The 18,169-nt window shown below is 43.8% G+C and overlaps 1 protein-coding gene across 1 annotated transcript in view; it reads right to left on the bottom strand.

Annotated features, from left to right (window-relative positions):
- The window catches only part of XYLB (xylulokinase), a 153,485-nt gene that overhangs the window by 121,524 nt on the left and 13,792 nt on the right, over positions 1 to 18,169 (bottom strand). Inside the window, exons 3-7 of the mRNA XM_083189068.1 lie at positions 9,286 to 9,355; positions 5,673 to 5,753; positions 2,780 to 2,866; positions 2,576 to 2,704; positions 645 to 710 (exon numbers count right to left, since the gene is read on the bottom strand). Coding sequence (XP_083045194.1) covers positions 645 to 710; positions 2,576 to 2,704; positions 2,780 to 2,866; positions 5,673 to 5,753; positions 9,286 to 9,355 — 433 coding nt within the window. The remainder of the gene's footprint in view (positions 1 to 644; positions 711 to 2,575; positions 2,705 to 2,779; positions 2,867 to 5,672; positions 5,754 to 9,285; positions 9,356 to 18,169) is intronic.

Here is an 18,169-nt window from a genome sequence, read left to right as displayed (position 1 = left end):
ATGCACTGCCAGTGGACTGGATTTGAGAAACACTGTTCTAGAACATGGCTCTTTGTTAAGGGAAATGTAACGTAATTCCCATCAAATAAAAATATAATGTTTCTGCTCTCATATTTGTATATATTGCCCTCAATGGACACCCATTACAATAGTCCTATTATTTGTATTATAATAAAAGATTTCATACAGACGAGGCTATTAAATCACTTAGAAATGGAGCACTGATCGTTCTGTGTTTATGCCCTGCAGCGATGGCGATGCACGGTCCCGCTTGTCGCCATCACCCGCAGGGAAAGACAGTGATTGCTCTGTCTTTCCTACTAGATTGCGAGGCTTTGCCTATAAACAATAGGCAAAACCCCGCGCTGCACACAACGCTCAGCACACATCACGGAATGCATCACGGGTGTACCGCGATGTGTGCTGAGCGACTGTGCTTAAGCGTTACATTTCATCGCAGTCGCCCAGAGATATAGACACGGAGCAATTAGTGCTTCATTTATAAGCAATCTAGTCAAATCTCTTAGAACCGGGTGAAAATTGCCCCGTGTGTGTAGCCCTTAACACTAATATTTGGCAGCAACATATAAAGTTGTGAGATTTTTTGTACTTAACAAATGTATGCAAACATGCATGAAACTTACCTCGGTTTCTAAGTATTCTCTCGGTTTCTGTTTATGTATTTTAGCAATTTGGTTACCTGTGAAACGCTGAAAATTATTGCAGAATAAATTGTCAAAAATTATTCCAGTTAAAGCACAGATATTAAAATCAAACAAATATGGAACAATTAAACAGCTAATCTCCAAAAACTCCCGCATTTTAAGTCATGCTTGCCTACCTGGCCCTCTCCATGAGGGAGAAAATGCTGTGTTCCTGGACTTCCCTGGTAATGTAGGATTGCCATCACCTGTGGTGAAACCCCCTTTCTTATCAATTACCTAGCTCACCACCGGTGATGGCAATCATACATTACCAGGGAAGTCCAGGAACAGAGCGTTTTCTCCCTCATGGAGAGGGTCAGGCAGGCAAGTAAATTTTAAGTTAACCAACTGAGTAACCCTTGGCTTGTTTCACAGCAACAGAGGAGCATGCAAAATATAGCCTTAATCCAGTTATTGGGCTCAGAAAAGGGAAACAGCGACTCAACTGAATTTTAACATTGAGACTGGTATCCTATTAGCTGTGGCCATTTTTTGCATAGAAAAAAATGTTTTTTATCGCGATATTTACCTGATGGTCATTATCACACTATCCTACTATAGCGTTCTTTCCATGCAAGAAATTACCTGTTGTCGCACAAAAACACTTCCGTAAAAAAAAGTGGACCTACAATATGTGTTTTTTCGCTGTAGTGATTGCAGAAAAGTGCTTAGTTATAAGAGATGTGGTTTCACCAGCCTGTAGATTAGCGGTGGTAAATTATTGCCCTTAAAGTGGAGCGCACATTTCTTTGAGACATTTATGAAATTGGAGTAAATAAGTGTGTCTATTGAATTAAAAAAAGAAACAAAGCAAAAAGTCTGATTTTCTTTTGCACAATATTTTATAAATATCCCCAATGTTTTGTGTAAATACTTCCATTTAGTAATAAAACCGGATTCATGTTATGGTAATCCAAAGCAAGTTCATGTTTTGCCATTATCACTTTGATGTCAATCACAAGCTCTGGCTCACATTTCAAAGCACTATCTACATGTGACCACTAGGTGGCAATCTTTGATCTACTCATTAACAAAAACGTACACATCTGATCTGTGTGATTGCAAATAACAAATGTTTTATTGTTACATATTAGCGCTTGTTAGATTATTCCATATGGAAGTGTCTTTCAGAGAAGTAATAAAAGCTAACATCACAAGCTTCTTTTCCTCAATACAGTATGCACTGATGTAAGAAGACATTTTTGGTACTGAATTCATCTGAAATTGCAAGTGATGCACCAGTAACTTCAGCCACCAGTTCCTGATCCATTAAGATAGAAGCAAAATATATCACATGACTTCTAGGTGTAATTTTAAAGCAACTTTATTTGGTCTGTCTTTAATTCCTAGCACTATTATTTATACATGAAACTAATGCATCTTCTGCGAGAAGTTGATGTGCAGGTCGGGATTAATGATGTGCAGGTTTGGGTAAATCCAGACTCTGGAACACGAGCATGATTCTTGCAAGTTATAAAGCTGGCAATACACCTAAAGATGTATTGTCCGATCTGGCTGGTTGGAACAAAAATCAGGGAAATTATGGGAGCAAATGACAGTTGATCACTTATTTTGAAATTCTGGAAAACTGACAAAAACGGTAAATTATATATTACAAGATTTTTGTCCCAACCAGCCAGATTAGACAATAAATCTTTAGGTGTATGGCCAGCTTTAGCTGGTATATATGACGGGCAATAATTTAAAATTCCAAACCATATTGGTTTTTACAATTGAAATTATTGCCATTTTAAAATATGGTCTAACCTAGGCTATAACTAATATTTTTAGTGTCTTTCTGGATTTCCAATAATGCATGCCATTTCAATTGCCCTTATGTTTCAGATATGTCCATTCAGCCACCGTATTACCTCATACGCCCGCGATCCTGTTATATTGGCCAGTACTTGTGGCCCACCAACAGATTTTTCAAGATGGTCGCACTCAGCCCTTGTACTAGAGTCCATCCAGACAGGGCTGTCATGGACAGAAAAACAAGACTGCAACAAGAAAAACTTCCATGAGTTAACTTGAATTAATGAGTAATATTAATAGCACAGCATAGTACAACTAACCTGCAACACAGCATGCAGAGTCAACTCAGGGGGTAACTTAGATAAGACTGCTCTGAAGCCTTCTCTCCAATAAACACTGCCATGTTGCTGTAACAGGATATATAGAAAGGAAGGAAACACAACATAATATTCCCAGAACGCAATAAACAAGGTTTGATATATAGTCTATCATATTATACTGACATTGATGCACTAGCTACAGTGCTGTACAAACAATGATTTTATTAATGGTCCACCTTCAATTACTTTAACATGCAATGAAATATATCTTTGGTGATTATTGTTGCATTCTATTGCCTCAGAAATGTTGGATGCCCCTGAACACAGATTTAATATACAGATTAATTAATCTCTGCATATTGCAGGTTGCATTTGTGCGTTTTACATCTATTCCTTGATCTGCACTGTTAGGGCCTTATTCTGGTTGGTGCGGCCGGGCCGTACGCGTACGTTCCGGGGTTTTTCATGATCTGCGCATGCGTACAATCGCCAATGCGCAGGCGCGAACACTCCACAACGCTTACGGACGGGTCTCTCCGTGCGAAAAAACCTGTACGCGAGAGTACGGGCATTGGGGGCGGCATAGGGGCGTGTTGAGGGGAGCGGCCGAAATAATGAGGGAAAATGGGCGTAAATATGGGCGCACACGGGGGTGTGCACCAAAAATGAACGGTGCTACTACCGCACGATCGCCTAAAGCACCGTTCATTTCGGACACAAAACAGGCGGCCGCCAACCGCCACCTCAGACCACCCCTACAGATACCGCATGCCAGCGTGCGCCTGGGTTTGCTAATTTACGCTGATTACTACTCAAACACATACACCTGAATGTAATAAGCAATGCTGCAGTCTATTAAGTCCAAACCATGATTTCACTACCTGCAAGCCACACACAGCACTCAAACACATTGGAAGCTTATCTTTCTATACTTCTCTACATTTAAAGGTTTGTTTAATTTAAGGTAAGAATCTTTTTAAGACCTGCTTATATATGCTAAGGTAGGTATTTGTTAAACAGTTATACACATTCACTACGTGCTTTCATAGACTTTACACAGTAGCACACTCAATCTACACAAGTCGACATGTGTCAACGTGTTCACTCTAATACAAACATAGGTTTTGTATTTATGATATAATAACATAAACCACATCTAACACCTACAAAGGATGTTTCAGCAATGTTTTAAGCCCATGCCCACTATTTTGCACATTAATTAATTCAATCAATTAATTAATTTTCATAATTATAGTTGAAAGGCAAGATTTGCAGGTCCATATATGTGAAGGGTATGCCAGCGTGCACGGACGTACGCTCACTCTCACGAGCGGTGACATAAGCTGAGTTTTCTATTGAAAACAATAGGGACCCGTCCGTGCAAGCTGGCGTACGCTCAGATAGCCGCAAGAAGTCGGTGGGAAGACGGACGAGAGACGTCCGTAAACGGTGGCGTACGCTCTGTTGTACGCCAGTTGTCGGAGTGTAAGGGCTGGTCCGTCCGTGTACGTTGGCGTACGCTCAATTGTACGCCACTCCCCTTCGACGTTGTTTCTGGCCGTACGTATGCGGCTGAGTTGTGGGTGGACTTAACCCCAACGGCCGCGTACGGAGAGCGTACGCTAATAGTGAACGTACGCACGTTTGGCCGCTCCGATCAGAATAACCTCCTTAGTATCTATTTGATTATGACAGTATACAACATTCATGACATATTCTTTAAAGAATTTATTCAGTATTCACTAATGGGACAACTCAGACGTTATGCCAATGTTGCTTCTCTTAAGTCCTAGATTCTACGACAGTAATGTCTCCAGTGTTCTGGTAACAACTACAATAGTCTTCAGGCTGGCTTATATACAATGGCTGCACTAACATGGGATAATCTAAGACCTGACAGGAAGTGGTATTTATTACATCAGGCACAGATACAGGTAGGGTGACCAACTCATCCCTTTAATCCGGGACACATATTAATTACACAGGTTCTGTGGCTCCTTTCACCTGGTTTTAAACTGACACACCTCAAGACTCCAATTCACCTGGTTTTAAACTGCCACATAACCTGTGTAATTAATAAGTGTCCTGGATTAAAGGGATGAGTTGGTAACCCTAGATACAGGGGTAGTTGTATGAAGGAGTTATAAGGGAGGAGAAGAGAGCCAGAGGAGAAGTGGCCCATGGCAACCAATCAGCTGCTCTGTATAAAGTTGTATTATGCAAATGATATATGTTACTCCAGTGCTGATTGGTTGCCATGGGCCACTCCTCCTCCACTTCTCCTCTGGCTCACTTATCCTCCCTTATCACTGCTTCATACATCTACCCATTAAAAAGATGTATCCGTATGAACAGACAATATCAATTACACAAAATGGCACATTTTGGCTACTAAAGGGTGCTTCATTGTACTGTGTAACCTCATTCATCAGCCCAAACGCTGGCATTATGTGGATAAACCACACATTGATGCTTATTTCAGTAAGAAAGTCGTTGCTCATTAAGAAAAGACATAGCCACAGAGCGCCTTTTGAGAACTGTCCAGGGGCAGGGGGTGAATTAGTCAGGTCGCCTCTAGACACAACATTATCGAAAACCCCCAAAAGGTTAATGCGCATCACTAGGTCATCTTGGCCGTCTAGGTTGTCATGGCTAAAGTCGACAGCGTTGGACGGTCAACACAAGCATTAGGTCCACAATGGCAAAGTCGACAGCCAAAGGGTCTACGTGAGTTTTTAATTTATTTATTTTTGAGCCAACAGGCGGTATCTCATTCCCGACCATCCACTACAGTATTCATCAGTCACTAATATAACTGGGGCCAGGTCCAGCTGGAACACTGAAGCGCAATGGCTGCTCTCCCTCTACTGTGACAACGAACGGCTGCATTTACCTGGCCAGTCCCTGACAGAGCTTTCACTGTGGAGAAGTTGAACCCAGATGACTTCATTCTATCCAGGATACAGTCTAATGCCTGCACAGAAATATAGGAAGTCAGTAAATACAGTACATGGCTGCATCATCCTGTTAATACTCAGTGAGAACAGCAGGTATTACCTGACTAAAAACAGCCAATTTGCTTCATCCCTTATATGGAACAAACTATTATCAAACTGTATACATGATGACAGTGGGAATTATAAGCAATTTGTATGCAGTACCTACAGTATTTGCTGGGAAAAAAAATAGAAGGTATATTCCTTTGTTATCTACTCCATCTATATAAATGTAATACAGTATTATCATTACCATGGGGCATACACCGTGCCAATAGAACCTTCACTTCAAGCCGTAAAAATATAAATTTGTTACAATCACTTTATTTGGACAAAAGGGCTACAAATCTTTATGATGAAACAGGAGTAGTCCGTTTTTATGCTAAATGGGGGCGTATATTGAAACTCTACGATTAAAATACCAGATCACACATACTGAAATAAAGTATGTAAAACAACAAATTGGTATAGTTACTAATTCTAGGACCTTGGAGTGTCTTACAGGGATGTTACCCCTGCCAAATGGGCTCTTTATTCAGACTTCTGGCATATTAGATGTTACAGTATGTGATAGCTATGTTGACATATGTGTTCCCTTTGTTATATGGTTGAATTAGACAGCGGAGGTCCTGCTAAACTGGGGCTCCAATACCTTTCATTTATATATTTTATATGTAATGTTTTAATTTATTTATTATGTTTTTTTATTATTATGTTTTATTATTTTCTTTCTTCTCTCGTTTCTTAATTGAAAAATGTCATACTAAATGTGAGATGTGCTAACCTATTTTACTACTGTGTACCCCAAGTCGCTTAGAAATGAAACACTGATCACTCCTTGTGTATGCCCCTGAGCAACGGCAATGCAGAGTCTCATGCGCCGCCATCGCCTGACTAGATCTTGACTACATGTCCGGGTACACAGCATCCCAGCATCCCCTGCGAACATTACCCGGCGCATGTGCAGTTTTAATCTGAAGCCACCGGAGACCAACAAGCGGCGCCTAACATGGAAAACTGCATGCGCCAGGTACGCATACACAGATAAGACAGGCAGATGGCAGCGCACATACGTTATGGTTGGCAGCGTATGCCCGGCAGCAGGGGATAATGCACTCCCATAACAAAGCCAACTCTGTACATAAATTCTGGCGTATTGTAGGTGAGCTTCACCACGAAAAAGTGGTGAAGCGATCCTGTGACCATAAAGAACCTAAAGCCCACATTAATAAATCTACCCCACAGTGCTGTACCAGGACCTACCCTGCATGCGGGAATACAGAGACTTTTTTTAAACCCACCTGTTGCATAAATTGCATTCAATGTAAAGTGTATTTACCCAATCATTGCAGATACCTAGGGTATACCTAGATTGTTTTACTTACAAAACAGACCATAGAGTATTTTTCCTTTAATGGATAAAACTACAAATAAAAATAGTTCTGGGTTCTGGATGAAGTCAGATGATATCAACAGACAAGGTGCAGCTACCATGGGTGCAGGGAGTGCAGCTGCTACAAGGCCCAGAGCTGAGAGGAGCCACCATCTTTATCACAGTTAGGCTGCTTCCAAACATACTGCATTCTGGCAGGATGCAGTCGAACAGGATCCTGTTTAGCAGGATGCAGCTTCTTCTGTCTACACATTGCAATTAACAGGATGCAGCAGGCTTGTGTATATATCCTCTTGAGTAAGCATCCTGCTAAAACACAATGTGTAGACACAGCCATAGATTTAAATGTGCAGGCTCCTTCCTGCCTTTAAAAGGGACCTGCCCAAATGCAATGTGTAGATGCAGCCTTACATGTGTTATGCACAAAGGCGTAGCTAACAAACCTGCAGCTGCTATGGGGTCCAGAGCTGAGACACCACCTTCACTGTCACGGTTAGATGTGCTATATTCAGGGGTGTAGCTACCATAGGTGCAGGGAGTACAGCTGCTATGGGGCCCAGAGCTGAGAAGGGCCACCATCATTTAATTTTATCATACACAAAGTGTCCCCATAATTGAGGATACTGTGTTGCATAAAGTGTACTGGCAGTCCTGCAATGTGACATAATGTGACTAGGGCACTACTATCATAAAATAAACTAGAGCACTACTAAGGTGTATAACATTAACTAGGGCACTACTATGGTGTATAACATTAACTAGGGCACTACTATGGTTTAGAAAATGAACTAGGGCACTACTATGGGGCATAACATTAGCAACTGCTGCAGAGCTGTCTCTGTAGAAGCATTTGTTTGGACTGTGGACCCTTTAAAATGTTGTGGTTAAGTCCCGGTCAACAGAATAATAATATTACTGTACTAACTCTCCTGAGATCTGGTGGACCCCAGTTGGCGCTGCAGCATACTTGCCTACCCTCCCGGAATGGCCTCCCACATTTACCTGGAGCCCCCCCACAGTAGTGTGTTGTACTGTCAGGGATCCTGGCTACACTGTGGCAATAAGAGTTTGACAAATTATTGACATCAGCTGCCCTCAACCCCACACCCACATCACAGCCTCATTAGCATGATAATGCCCAGCATTCTCATGGGAACGAACCCATGAAACGCTGGGCGTCAACATATGCTAATGGGGCTGCCCGGCCCCCGCCCACTGTGTAGGGTGCGTGCACACGGCGAACAGAATGTTCGCCGTGTGCATGCACCCTGCATCTGCATGCACCCTGCATCTGAACACCCGCAGAAACGCATCTGCGTAGACGCACACCATCGGACGGAATCAATTAGAATAAGGTCCATGGTGCTGTGCAGCAAGGCTCCACTATTCTCATATGCATGGGATACATTTATTGCAAACACTGTTCTCACTCCAGCTGCCGTAATGCTGCACAGAGCACTTACAGTACAATGTGGTTCTTTGTGTTCTCAAGTGGATGTAACTTTTGTGTTTGCATTCAGCAGGATATTTACCCTAATCACGAGCAGTAATACAGGTTGTGCAAAAAGCATCGAGCTGCGACTTACAACAAAAAATAATAAATCAACTTTTATAGGAGCCAGACTAAGATAAGCTAATAATTGTGGGTATACAGTATGGGCAGCAGTGAGGGGGATTATGTATTAACTTGGAAGTCAAACAAATCCGGGAGGCAGCAGTAAGTGGAACACGGTCACTGTGCAATTACTGGCATCAATAGAGAGGATTCTCTGCAGTAATGTCTAGCACACACCGCCTACCTGGGATTTGTCCAGTATTGGGTTACCGCACATGTTTTCTTCTTTAACCTTTCTATTAAGTAATCCTTCTTTGTATGCTTCTATAAAATTGAGTCTTTAAAGTATATATTTGTATGTATTATAAATGTATATTCTCTTTATTGTATTATTATGATATCATACTTTTATCCATAGGTATACAATTACGAAGTGCCCATCTTTAAATGTAGCTAGAACTGCATCTTACACGTATTCCTCTCTGGTAATGGTGATTTAGAGGCTACTGGCAGCAGTATAATACCTACGTGCATAAACATGATATGAGAAATCCAGTCTTACCTTCACCCACATTAACACTGGTGACGTTACCGTCAGCTTGTCACTATGGACATGAACACCTCCATGCGTTCTGCAAATATCCCAAAAAAGATACACTGCATTAGAAAATCCAGCTGCTACCTACTTGTTCACAGTGTAACTCTGACACTTACATCGTAATAAACTTCACAAACGTTATTTGTATTGAAGCATAAGCAAGACCATAGACGCACACAATACGCAAACGTGTTTTATAACTGAAAGGAGCCTAATGCTCAATGGGGGTCATTCTGGGGAGTTCGATGGTGAAGATCAGCGCATGGGCATAAGAGAGTATGTGCATGTGCAAGTCTTCACTGCGGGTGCCCGCGGAGAGTTGCATAGTCTCCAAAGCCAGGAGGGGGGGGGGTTGCAGTCATTTTCTGGGCGTACCCACGAAAATGCTGGTTGCGCGCAGGAAGACGATGGGCATCCCCATGCAATTAGGGGCGGCCAGCTGCCTTCTGGGGCGGGCGGCTGAAGTCACCGGATGTCAGCTGCCCGCCCTGTTCTCAGAGCAGGGCGCCGCTAATCTAAATCACAAGAGAGTCGGTGACCATCAAATAATTTCAGGCCCGCACGCAAGCCTGCGAATGGATGTTTATGCCAAACATCCATTCACAGCGCAGCGGGGAAATTCGGCAAGTAGTGGGGGCGGGCGTTCGCGCGGCCGGCGGGCGACATTACATGGCCAGCAAAGCAGCAAACTACCGCTGCTTGCAAGCCAACCAGAATCATGCCCAATGAGTAATGAAGTAAATGACACTACTGAATACAGGTATTTATATAGATAACATATAAAATGTATAGTGCAACTTATGAAACCACTGTATAAGGACAGATGTCAGACCCGGTAGTGGTATTATTGACCCATCGGTCATGAACCCTTTCACTACGTTTGGGACAGAAGGATACTAGTAAGTTAATAACAGGCCTGTGAATACCACTCCAAGATACCATGGATGAAGCTCCCAGAGGAAACAGGAAAGGAAAGATACAGGATGCAGCAGGATTTACAAGCTGTTGTGAAACTACAAGTCCCAGCATGCCTTGCCATAGTTTTGCTTTTTAGGGAATGATAGAACTGTGTCCCATTTGCATGCTGGGATTTGTAGTTTCACAACAGCTGGGGAGCTAAAGGTTGCCCGCGTCTGGTCTAGGCATCATAGAGTAGTCCATATGCAAAGTGAAATTGCACGTGTCAACTTAATTCCATTTCTAATACTTGTGTTCTGCCCCAAATGCTGTAACAATGTAGATAAGAATTGGTGATGGTGGAGATCTTTGTAGAAATTGGAAAACCAGATGTCATGGTATATTTAATAAAACAAACCCTTGTCCCGGAGAGGAGATAAAAAAAAATGAAGGTAAGAATGTACTAACACCATCAGAACACACTGTAAGCAAAGCAGAAGCAGATATATTCAAAAGACTGCAGACTGTTGATTCATTAGGAGTTTTAATGTATGATGCATTGATGGTGTACAGCTCTGTAGAAGCTCTGAATGGGCACATTGTGTAAAGTGAAATCAGAAGTCCAAACTACTATGACATACTCTCTAACATGGGCAGTGGCCCCTGCGGTGGCGGAGAGGTGCAGAGAAAGTGTGGGTGCCAGGGGGTCTGCGGGGCTATAGTTCCCCGCTGCTGTCTGCCTGTACCTGGCCTGTCGTCACGGTCCCGTCTCTCCCGGCGCTGGCTCCTGCTACTATAATGTAAAGTGACTCTTAGAAAACGGCTGCCCCCATACTGCAGACAGTTTTTGAGGATGCTAGAGGAGGCCTGCAGCCGCCTCTAGCATCCTTAAAAACTGTCTGAAGTATGGGGGCAGCCATTTTCTAAGAGTCACTTTACATTATAGCAGCAGGAGCCAGGAGAGACGGGACTGTGACCGCAGATGTGGCAGGAGAGGTATGGGGCGGGCATAATGCGGGGGGGGTGCACATTAGGTAGTTACGCCACTGAACATGGCCCATTCCATTAGGTATAAAATGCTCTGTTCCTAGACTTTCTTGACAGTGGCAGTTGCAGAGGTTGGGATGCAGCACAGTCCAAAATTTGAAGAGGGGGGTCACATCAACTACCAGTGAGCCCCGGATGGTGATGTTTGACAGTGTTTGGGGTAGCAGCTAGGGTTGCCACCTCACTCATCATCAATTCCTGGAGATCTATCCCCCACACAATTTCAATGCGCGTGCCGAAGGCGCGCGGGCTCCCATAAAAGTGGGTGTGGTGCAATAAATGGATGTGGCCTATTCAACAAATGGGCGTGGTGTGTAATTCAATAAGTAAAACTATTTTTTTTAAGCCACACACTGGGATACATACAGATGTTAGCCAACAATAGGTGGGAAGAATCATGTACGTAGGATAAAAGTGCACCACCTATGCCTATACTTAGGAACCTGGATGATCCCTTTGAATTACATATACGATTAACTGTGCATTAAAGCAGGAATTTCTTATAAAACAGATCTAAGAAAACCCTGAAGAAGTTGTTTAAAAAAAAATTGCAAACAGGTAAACGTCGCCTGGCCCCCCACGGAAACCCCCCTGCGCGAGTCCCCTCTCTAACATGCGCGGGAGGATGTACTTATTCAGTCAAGTAATCATTCAATCCTTTCTTTTTTAATATAATATTTGTGCATTTGCAGTTGCGCATATTAATGCCAAATGCCTAAATCCAGCCTTGCAGAATTCACTGAATATTTCTATGGGGTGAGATGTGGTTGTCGCAGGCACCATAAAACCAGTGAGAATTCAGTTACGGGAGATAGCCTCTCTGCCACGAGTGAGGGTGGATATATGCTGCGCTTATGGACCGCCAGACTCTCTGATTTATGTTCACAGGGAAACTGGCGATAAACTTCTTTAGTTTGGAGTGTAGCATGAAAACACTCCTCTAGTAAAAGGTATCTCCACCTGAATAATACACATCAAAGCTTGTTGTGCATTTGGATTTGTAAACACTTCATTCTCCTCGACTAGGAATTCTAGCTTCTGTAATTGTGGCCATATCCAGGTTGCATTTCTCAACTTCATGATCCAAAAGGTTATTTTTTTCCTTGGCAGCCAGATTGAATGTTCCATGTGTCTTAACTTTGTTTTGACAGCTTTTGGCTGGTAGTACATTTTTCGCCAAGAGCTCAGCTGCCGAATGTGATAGTGTTTGCTGTGGCTTTTGAGAGTTGTCCTGCCATTGGTTATGTAACTGGGCGTTACGGTTCCTTCACCACAAATACCACCCCTCCCCATTTATCCGGGCTTGGGACCGGCTATGAGATTCACATAGGCTGGGTTAATGGTGATGTTAAGGCCCCCCAGGTGTTTCCAGGTTATTACTTAAATAAAAATCCTTCTGTCTCTTGCATAGTCCCAAGGATTTTCAAAGGGTGGGGGCAAAGTCTTCGGTCTCTCTTATAGCACAGAGGATCTTCTCTTTTATCTTCTCATAGCTCTGGTATGGAGGCAAGGATTTGCAATTTAAACATGTAATACCTTCTGGCAGCGATGATGTTCTCCCGCCTTTGGCAATACTGAATTTCTGCAAAGCTGCCAAAAGGTAAAGTGCTGGTGCTGGTCACAAATTGCACCAGCCATGTTCGGTCATAGTTGTTGATCTCATTCATAAACTGCCAAAGCCATGTGACCAGTGATACAGAGTGTTCTTCTGCCATTCCTTTACTTCTAGGTCTGGGACACCGCACACCATCATCTCCAACTCTTTTTCCTCAACGTCTTGCAGCCACTGCAGGGGGACAATGGTGTTCAAGCCCTCCAGGAAGGTGCTGATTTGATGTTCTGCTCTGGACAGCATCCACTTAACTATCAAACCGATATATTCCTTCTTATTGGCCTCAGTAACAGGGATGTTTGCTCCATCCGGCCTCAGTTCATGGGATGTGACTACTCCCAGTATGTCAGTGTTTGCAGAAAAGAACATTTCTAAGTCACAGTCCTCAATTTTATTGATTATGATCCATGTGAGGGAACGATAGAACTGAGGGTCCGTGTACTTCAGGTCAACGATGGTGAGTTTTCTTTCCAGCATCCGCTTGTAGAATGGGAGAGAGAAGCTTATGGCTGTTTGTATACCATGGTATAAAAAGCCATCGCAATAAAACACCCCATATATGCGAAAATGGGCAAATGGCCAGGGATTGTTGAGAGCCTGGGTTGATTTGGAGAGTATTGTTTGAGCACGCGCCCCTTCTGGCAGATGGCAAGAAGCGGCGATTGGCAATAGAATTGCCAGGAGCAGCTCTAATAAGCTCTGTACATCAGAGAAAATCACCACCTCCCAGTCTAAAAACTCCCAACACCTCTTTGCCACTGTCAATTCCCTCATCTGCCCACCTCCTCCTCCCCTCCCCTCCTCACTCTCTGCCCTTGACTTTGCCACTTACTTTACATCCAAAAATGACTCCATACATCAGGACATCATATTTAACCAGACCACCTGCAACCTACCACTTCCTCTCCCTCACAATCCCTCCTCCTCCCCCTTTCCAACTCTGACATTCTTCTCCCATGTATCTGGTGAGGAAGTCTTGGCCTCATCTGTTCCTCCCCCTAACCACCTCCCCATCTGACCCTACCCCCTCCCGCCTCCTCCCCTTCCTCTGTCCTTCTGTCTGTTCCCATCTTGCCCACCTCTTCAATCTATTCCTCTCATTGGGTACAGTCCCCTCTGTCTTCAAGCATGCTCTTGTCTCTCCTATCCTTAAAAAAAACCTAATTCTCTCGCTAACTACCGACCCATTTCTCTCCTTCTTTTGCCTCCAAACTCCTTGAGCGTATTGTCTACAACCACCTTACTGCCTTTCTTTTCTCCCACTGTCTGCTTGATCCATTCCAGCCTGGCTTCCGTCCCCTCCCCTCCACTCCACTGAAACTGCTCTCACTAAGGTCTGCAATGAGCTTCATGCTACCAAATCTAAAGGCCACTACTCTCTACTTATTCTTCTTGACCTTTCTGCTGCTTTTGACATGGTTGACTACCCTCTCCTTCTTCAAATCCTTCACTCCCTTGGTCTGCGTGACACTGCTCTTTCCTGGCTATCTTCTTACCTCTCTGACCGCTCCTTCTCTTGTCATAACTCCGCCTCCCCTGCACTTCCACTAACAGTAGGCTCTGTTCTTGGTCCTCTCCTTTTCTCTCTCTATATACATCATCTCTATGTGAGCTCATTCGCTCATTTGACTTCTAATATCACCTCTATGCTGATGATACTCAAATCTACCTCTCCTAACCTCTCTTCTGATCTCCTTGCTCGTATTTACAACTGTCTCTCCGCTATCTCTTCTTGGATATCCCAGCGCTTTCTTAAAATAAACATGTCTAACACACGTACATGTACACACGGTGAGATTCCCTTGCTATTCGACTTAAGATTCGAGTGCTATGCAATCTTTGCTAACTCTGTACTATTTACATACAATTCATGCTATCTACATTAGATTTGCACTATATAGTCATTGCTGCCCTGTCTATCTGGGTTTCGATTTGTGCTGCAGATCCAGATGCGATTTTGACTATACAGTCCAAATCTCATGCTGATTGTACCCGTGTGTACACACCATAAACCTGCCCATACACGTCCCGATCCCGGCGTGCGTTCTGGGCTAAAATAGCATCGCATTGCATGCCTTGTGCATGCGATGCGATGCGATAAAAAGCAAGTACGAAAAGTATGTGCAGCACATACTTTTTGTACTGTGCGATGAGATGCCACAGGAGCGCGCGCATCTCAAAGCACACATCGCGGCGCCGCAATCGTATATGGGCAGCTTTAGAGCTGATAATCTTTCCGCCCTCCCACATAACCTCAACTTCCACAATTTCACTATTGATGGTACAACGATCTCCTCTGGCTACCAAGTACGCTGCCTTTGCGTTACTCTTGGTTCCTCTCTCTACTTTAAACCACTCATTCAGTATGTCTCACAGTCCTGTCGTTTCCACCTCAAAAATATTTAGAGGATCAGACCCTATCTCACACAGGATGCTACAAAGACCCTCATTCACTCACTAGTCATATCCAGACAGGATAGGATTACTGTAATCTCCTACTTTCTAGCCTCCCTGTAAAACACTTCACTCCAATCTATGCTGCTGCACGGCTCATCTTCCTCTCCAAATGTACTATGTCCACCTCCCCTCTCTTACAAGCCCTACACTTCCCTTCAGAATACAATTCAAGCTCCTTACACTCACTTACAAAGCCATCACCCATTCCTCTCCCACCTACATATCTCTCCTTGTCTCTCTTTACACTTCCAGCCGCCCTCTCCACTCCACAAATGCATGACGCCTCTCCTGCAAACTGGTTACTTACTCCTATTCGAGCCTCCAGGATTTTGGCCGTTGTGCTCCATATCTCCGGAACTTTCTACCCCTCTTACCCTAAAAAAGGGACATTTAAGGGGAGACATGTACACATCTTAACATGTACAAATATATCATGGGGCAATATTCAAAAATACTGTATCAGGCAACCTCTTTACCTTGAGGTCGGAAACTAGGACCAGGGGGGCATGCGTTCAGACTAGAGAAGAGAAGATTCCGTACCCTTAGAAGGAAAGGGTTTTTACGGTCAGGCCGATAAAGGTATGAAACACTCTTCCAGAAAAGGGGGTGATGGCAGCCACATTGAACACTTTTAAAATAAGGTTGGACAAACATGTATGCGCCCTCTGAACCCCACAAGCTAGCTACAATGTCTCCTCTACTACAAGTGCTTTCACTCACCATATCTCCTGCAAACATCTGCTAAACCCCACATCTTGCTCTATAGACCAATGCGCACTAGCACATTGACCAAATTGAGATTCTATAAGACTAGACAAAGTGATGCAAATCCTCTTTGGGCCTGATTCAGACCTGATCGCTCATCTGCAAAGTTGCAGATGACTCCGAGCAGTTAGCCAAGACAGAAATAAAACCCGCCTCATTCAAATCTGGGAATGATTTGCGAAATTATAGCAGATCGCTATCCACTGACAAATCCACTCGCAATTCATGAATCATCTAATGATTTTTCCAGTCTGTGCAATTGTGTGCTACTTGGCGCTACCAATCCTCTGTGACAGGCCGATCGAGTCCGGCGCTGACATCATAGTCCCCAACTTAAACCGGCTGGGCACACCTGCATTTTGTCAGACACTCCCTAAAAACGCCAGATTACCACCCCCAAACGCTAGCTTTCTGTCAGTCAAATCCCCCGATTGCCATGACCATCCATAGGTAATTTCTGTCGCTATTTCCCTTTGCGCCTGCGTGCTATGATCCTTATGCATGCGCCGTCATTCAATAATTGCTCGATCTCTGAATTTGCACATCTGCGATCACCTCTGAATCAGGCCCTTTACCAGAAGTGCCCTCAACCTGTGAAATATTCTGCTCCTTGGTACATACATAGGCTGCACCTATATACTGTAAATACTGGTCCAATGTAGTTACCGCCACCAGGCATTGGGGATAGGTGACCTATAATCTACGTGTAAATTGCAGACGTGCATTTGTCAGTTATCTAGATAGAGTAAACTGAACATGAATGACGTTATATTATAATAATTGTGCCAGTGTGAACCCGAACAGGTGGTCGGAATTATTTTATCTGCTGTCATCATTAGGGCTGGGTGTATATGAAGCCTGTGGCTCTCACACAGGGATTAAATATTTGCTAATCTTGTTATTCCACAGCTTTGGGATATATTGCAGCTCATTAAGCACAGGTAAAGGAAGTTTGTTTTAACAGAACAGTTTTAACAATTGGGGCAGTTTCAATTACTCACAGTGTTTGCCATACGGGTAAAGCTCTGGGTTTTAACAGGAGCTAATAAATTCCTCTGCATTTTCCCTGTGTGTAATGGTGCATACACACGGGGGGAGATATATTGCTGAGCAATATATTGCTGAGCAATATATTGCTCAGTGGGTGACATTTATTAGAGGTTGATGTTGGGTTTTTGGCCATTTTTATCGCAAAAACGGCCGTTTTCGCACTTTTTCCCGAATTCGCATAATTAATGAGATGCGAAAATCTGCAAAAATGCGGGATTTGCCGCGAAATCGCACTTTCTGAAAGTGCGATTTTTTTAATCTCCGGAATTCGCATCCAGATGTATTCCCCATTGAAAAATATACAAATCGCAAATTTAATGAGATGCGAATTTGGAAATCGCCATAAAAAATGGTCTAAACATCAAAAAAAAAATAGACCTGATCCTGACTGGCGAATTTGTCAGAAACATGGCGATTTTGTCAGAACCATGCACAGATCATTGTGATCTGTGTATGGTTCTTTGCTAAAATATGTGTAAAAGTTAAAATATTTAAAAAAAAAACGGCGTGGGGTCCCCCGTCCTGTACATAACCAGCCCCGGACTCATTGAGCTGGTTCCAAAAATACGGGGGACAAAAAGCGTAGGGGTCCCCCGTATTTCTGAAACCAGCCCCAAACTCTTGGACCGGTCCTGGTTCCAAAAATACGGGGGACAAAAAATCTGGGGGTCCCCCATATTTTGAAACTAGCACCGGGTTCCAACAGCCCGCAGTGTCATGCCACAGCCGGGGGACACTTTTTACACAAGGTCCCCCGGCCGTACCATGAGCACAGTGGCTGGTCAGCCTTGGACGGGGTACCTGGAGGAGTGGGGACCCCCCCAATAAAGGGGTACCCCCCCAGGCTTCACCTGTCCAGGACTGAAGCCCGGAGCTGTCACCGGCGTCCCTGGCCATTGGATGCCGGCCTGATAGGGTTAAACTCACATTCCTAACATTAATACAGGAGAACTACAAGTGCCAGCAGACCTCCCCCGCATGCTGGGACTTGGAGAACCACAAGTCCCAGCATGCGGGACA

The sequence above is a fragment of the Crinia signifera genome, chromosome 5 (genome assembly GCF_055691185.1).
Source record: "Crinia signifera chromosome 5, ASM5569118v1, whole genome shotgun sequence".
NCBI lineage: Eukaryota > Metazoa > Chordata > Amphibia > Anura > Myobatrachidae > Crinia > Crinia signifera.
Note: the sequence above shows the minus strand (reverse complement) of the source record. Positions and strands in the feature narration are given on the sequence as shown.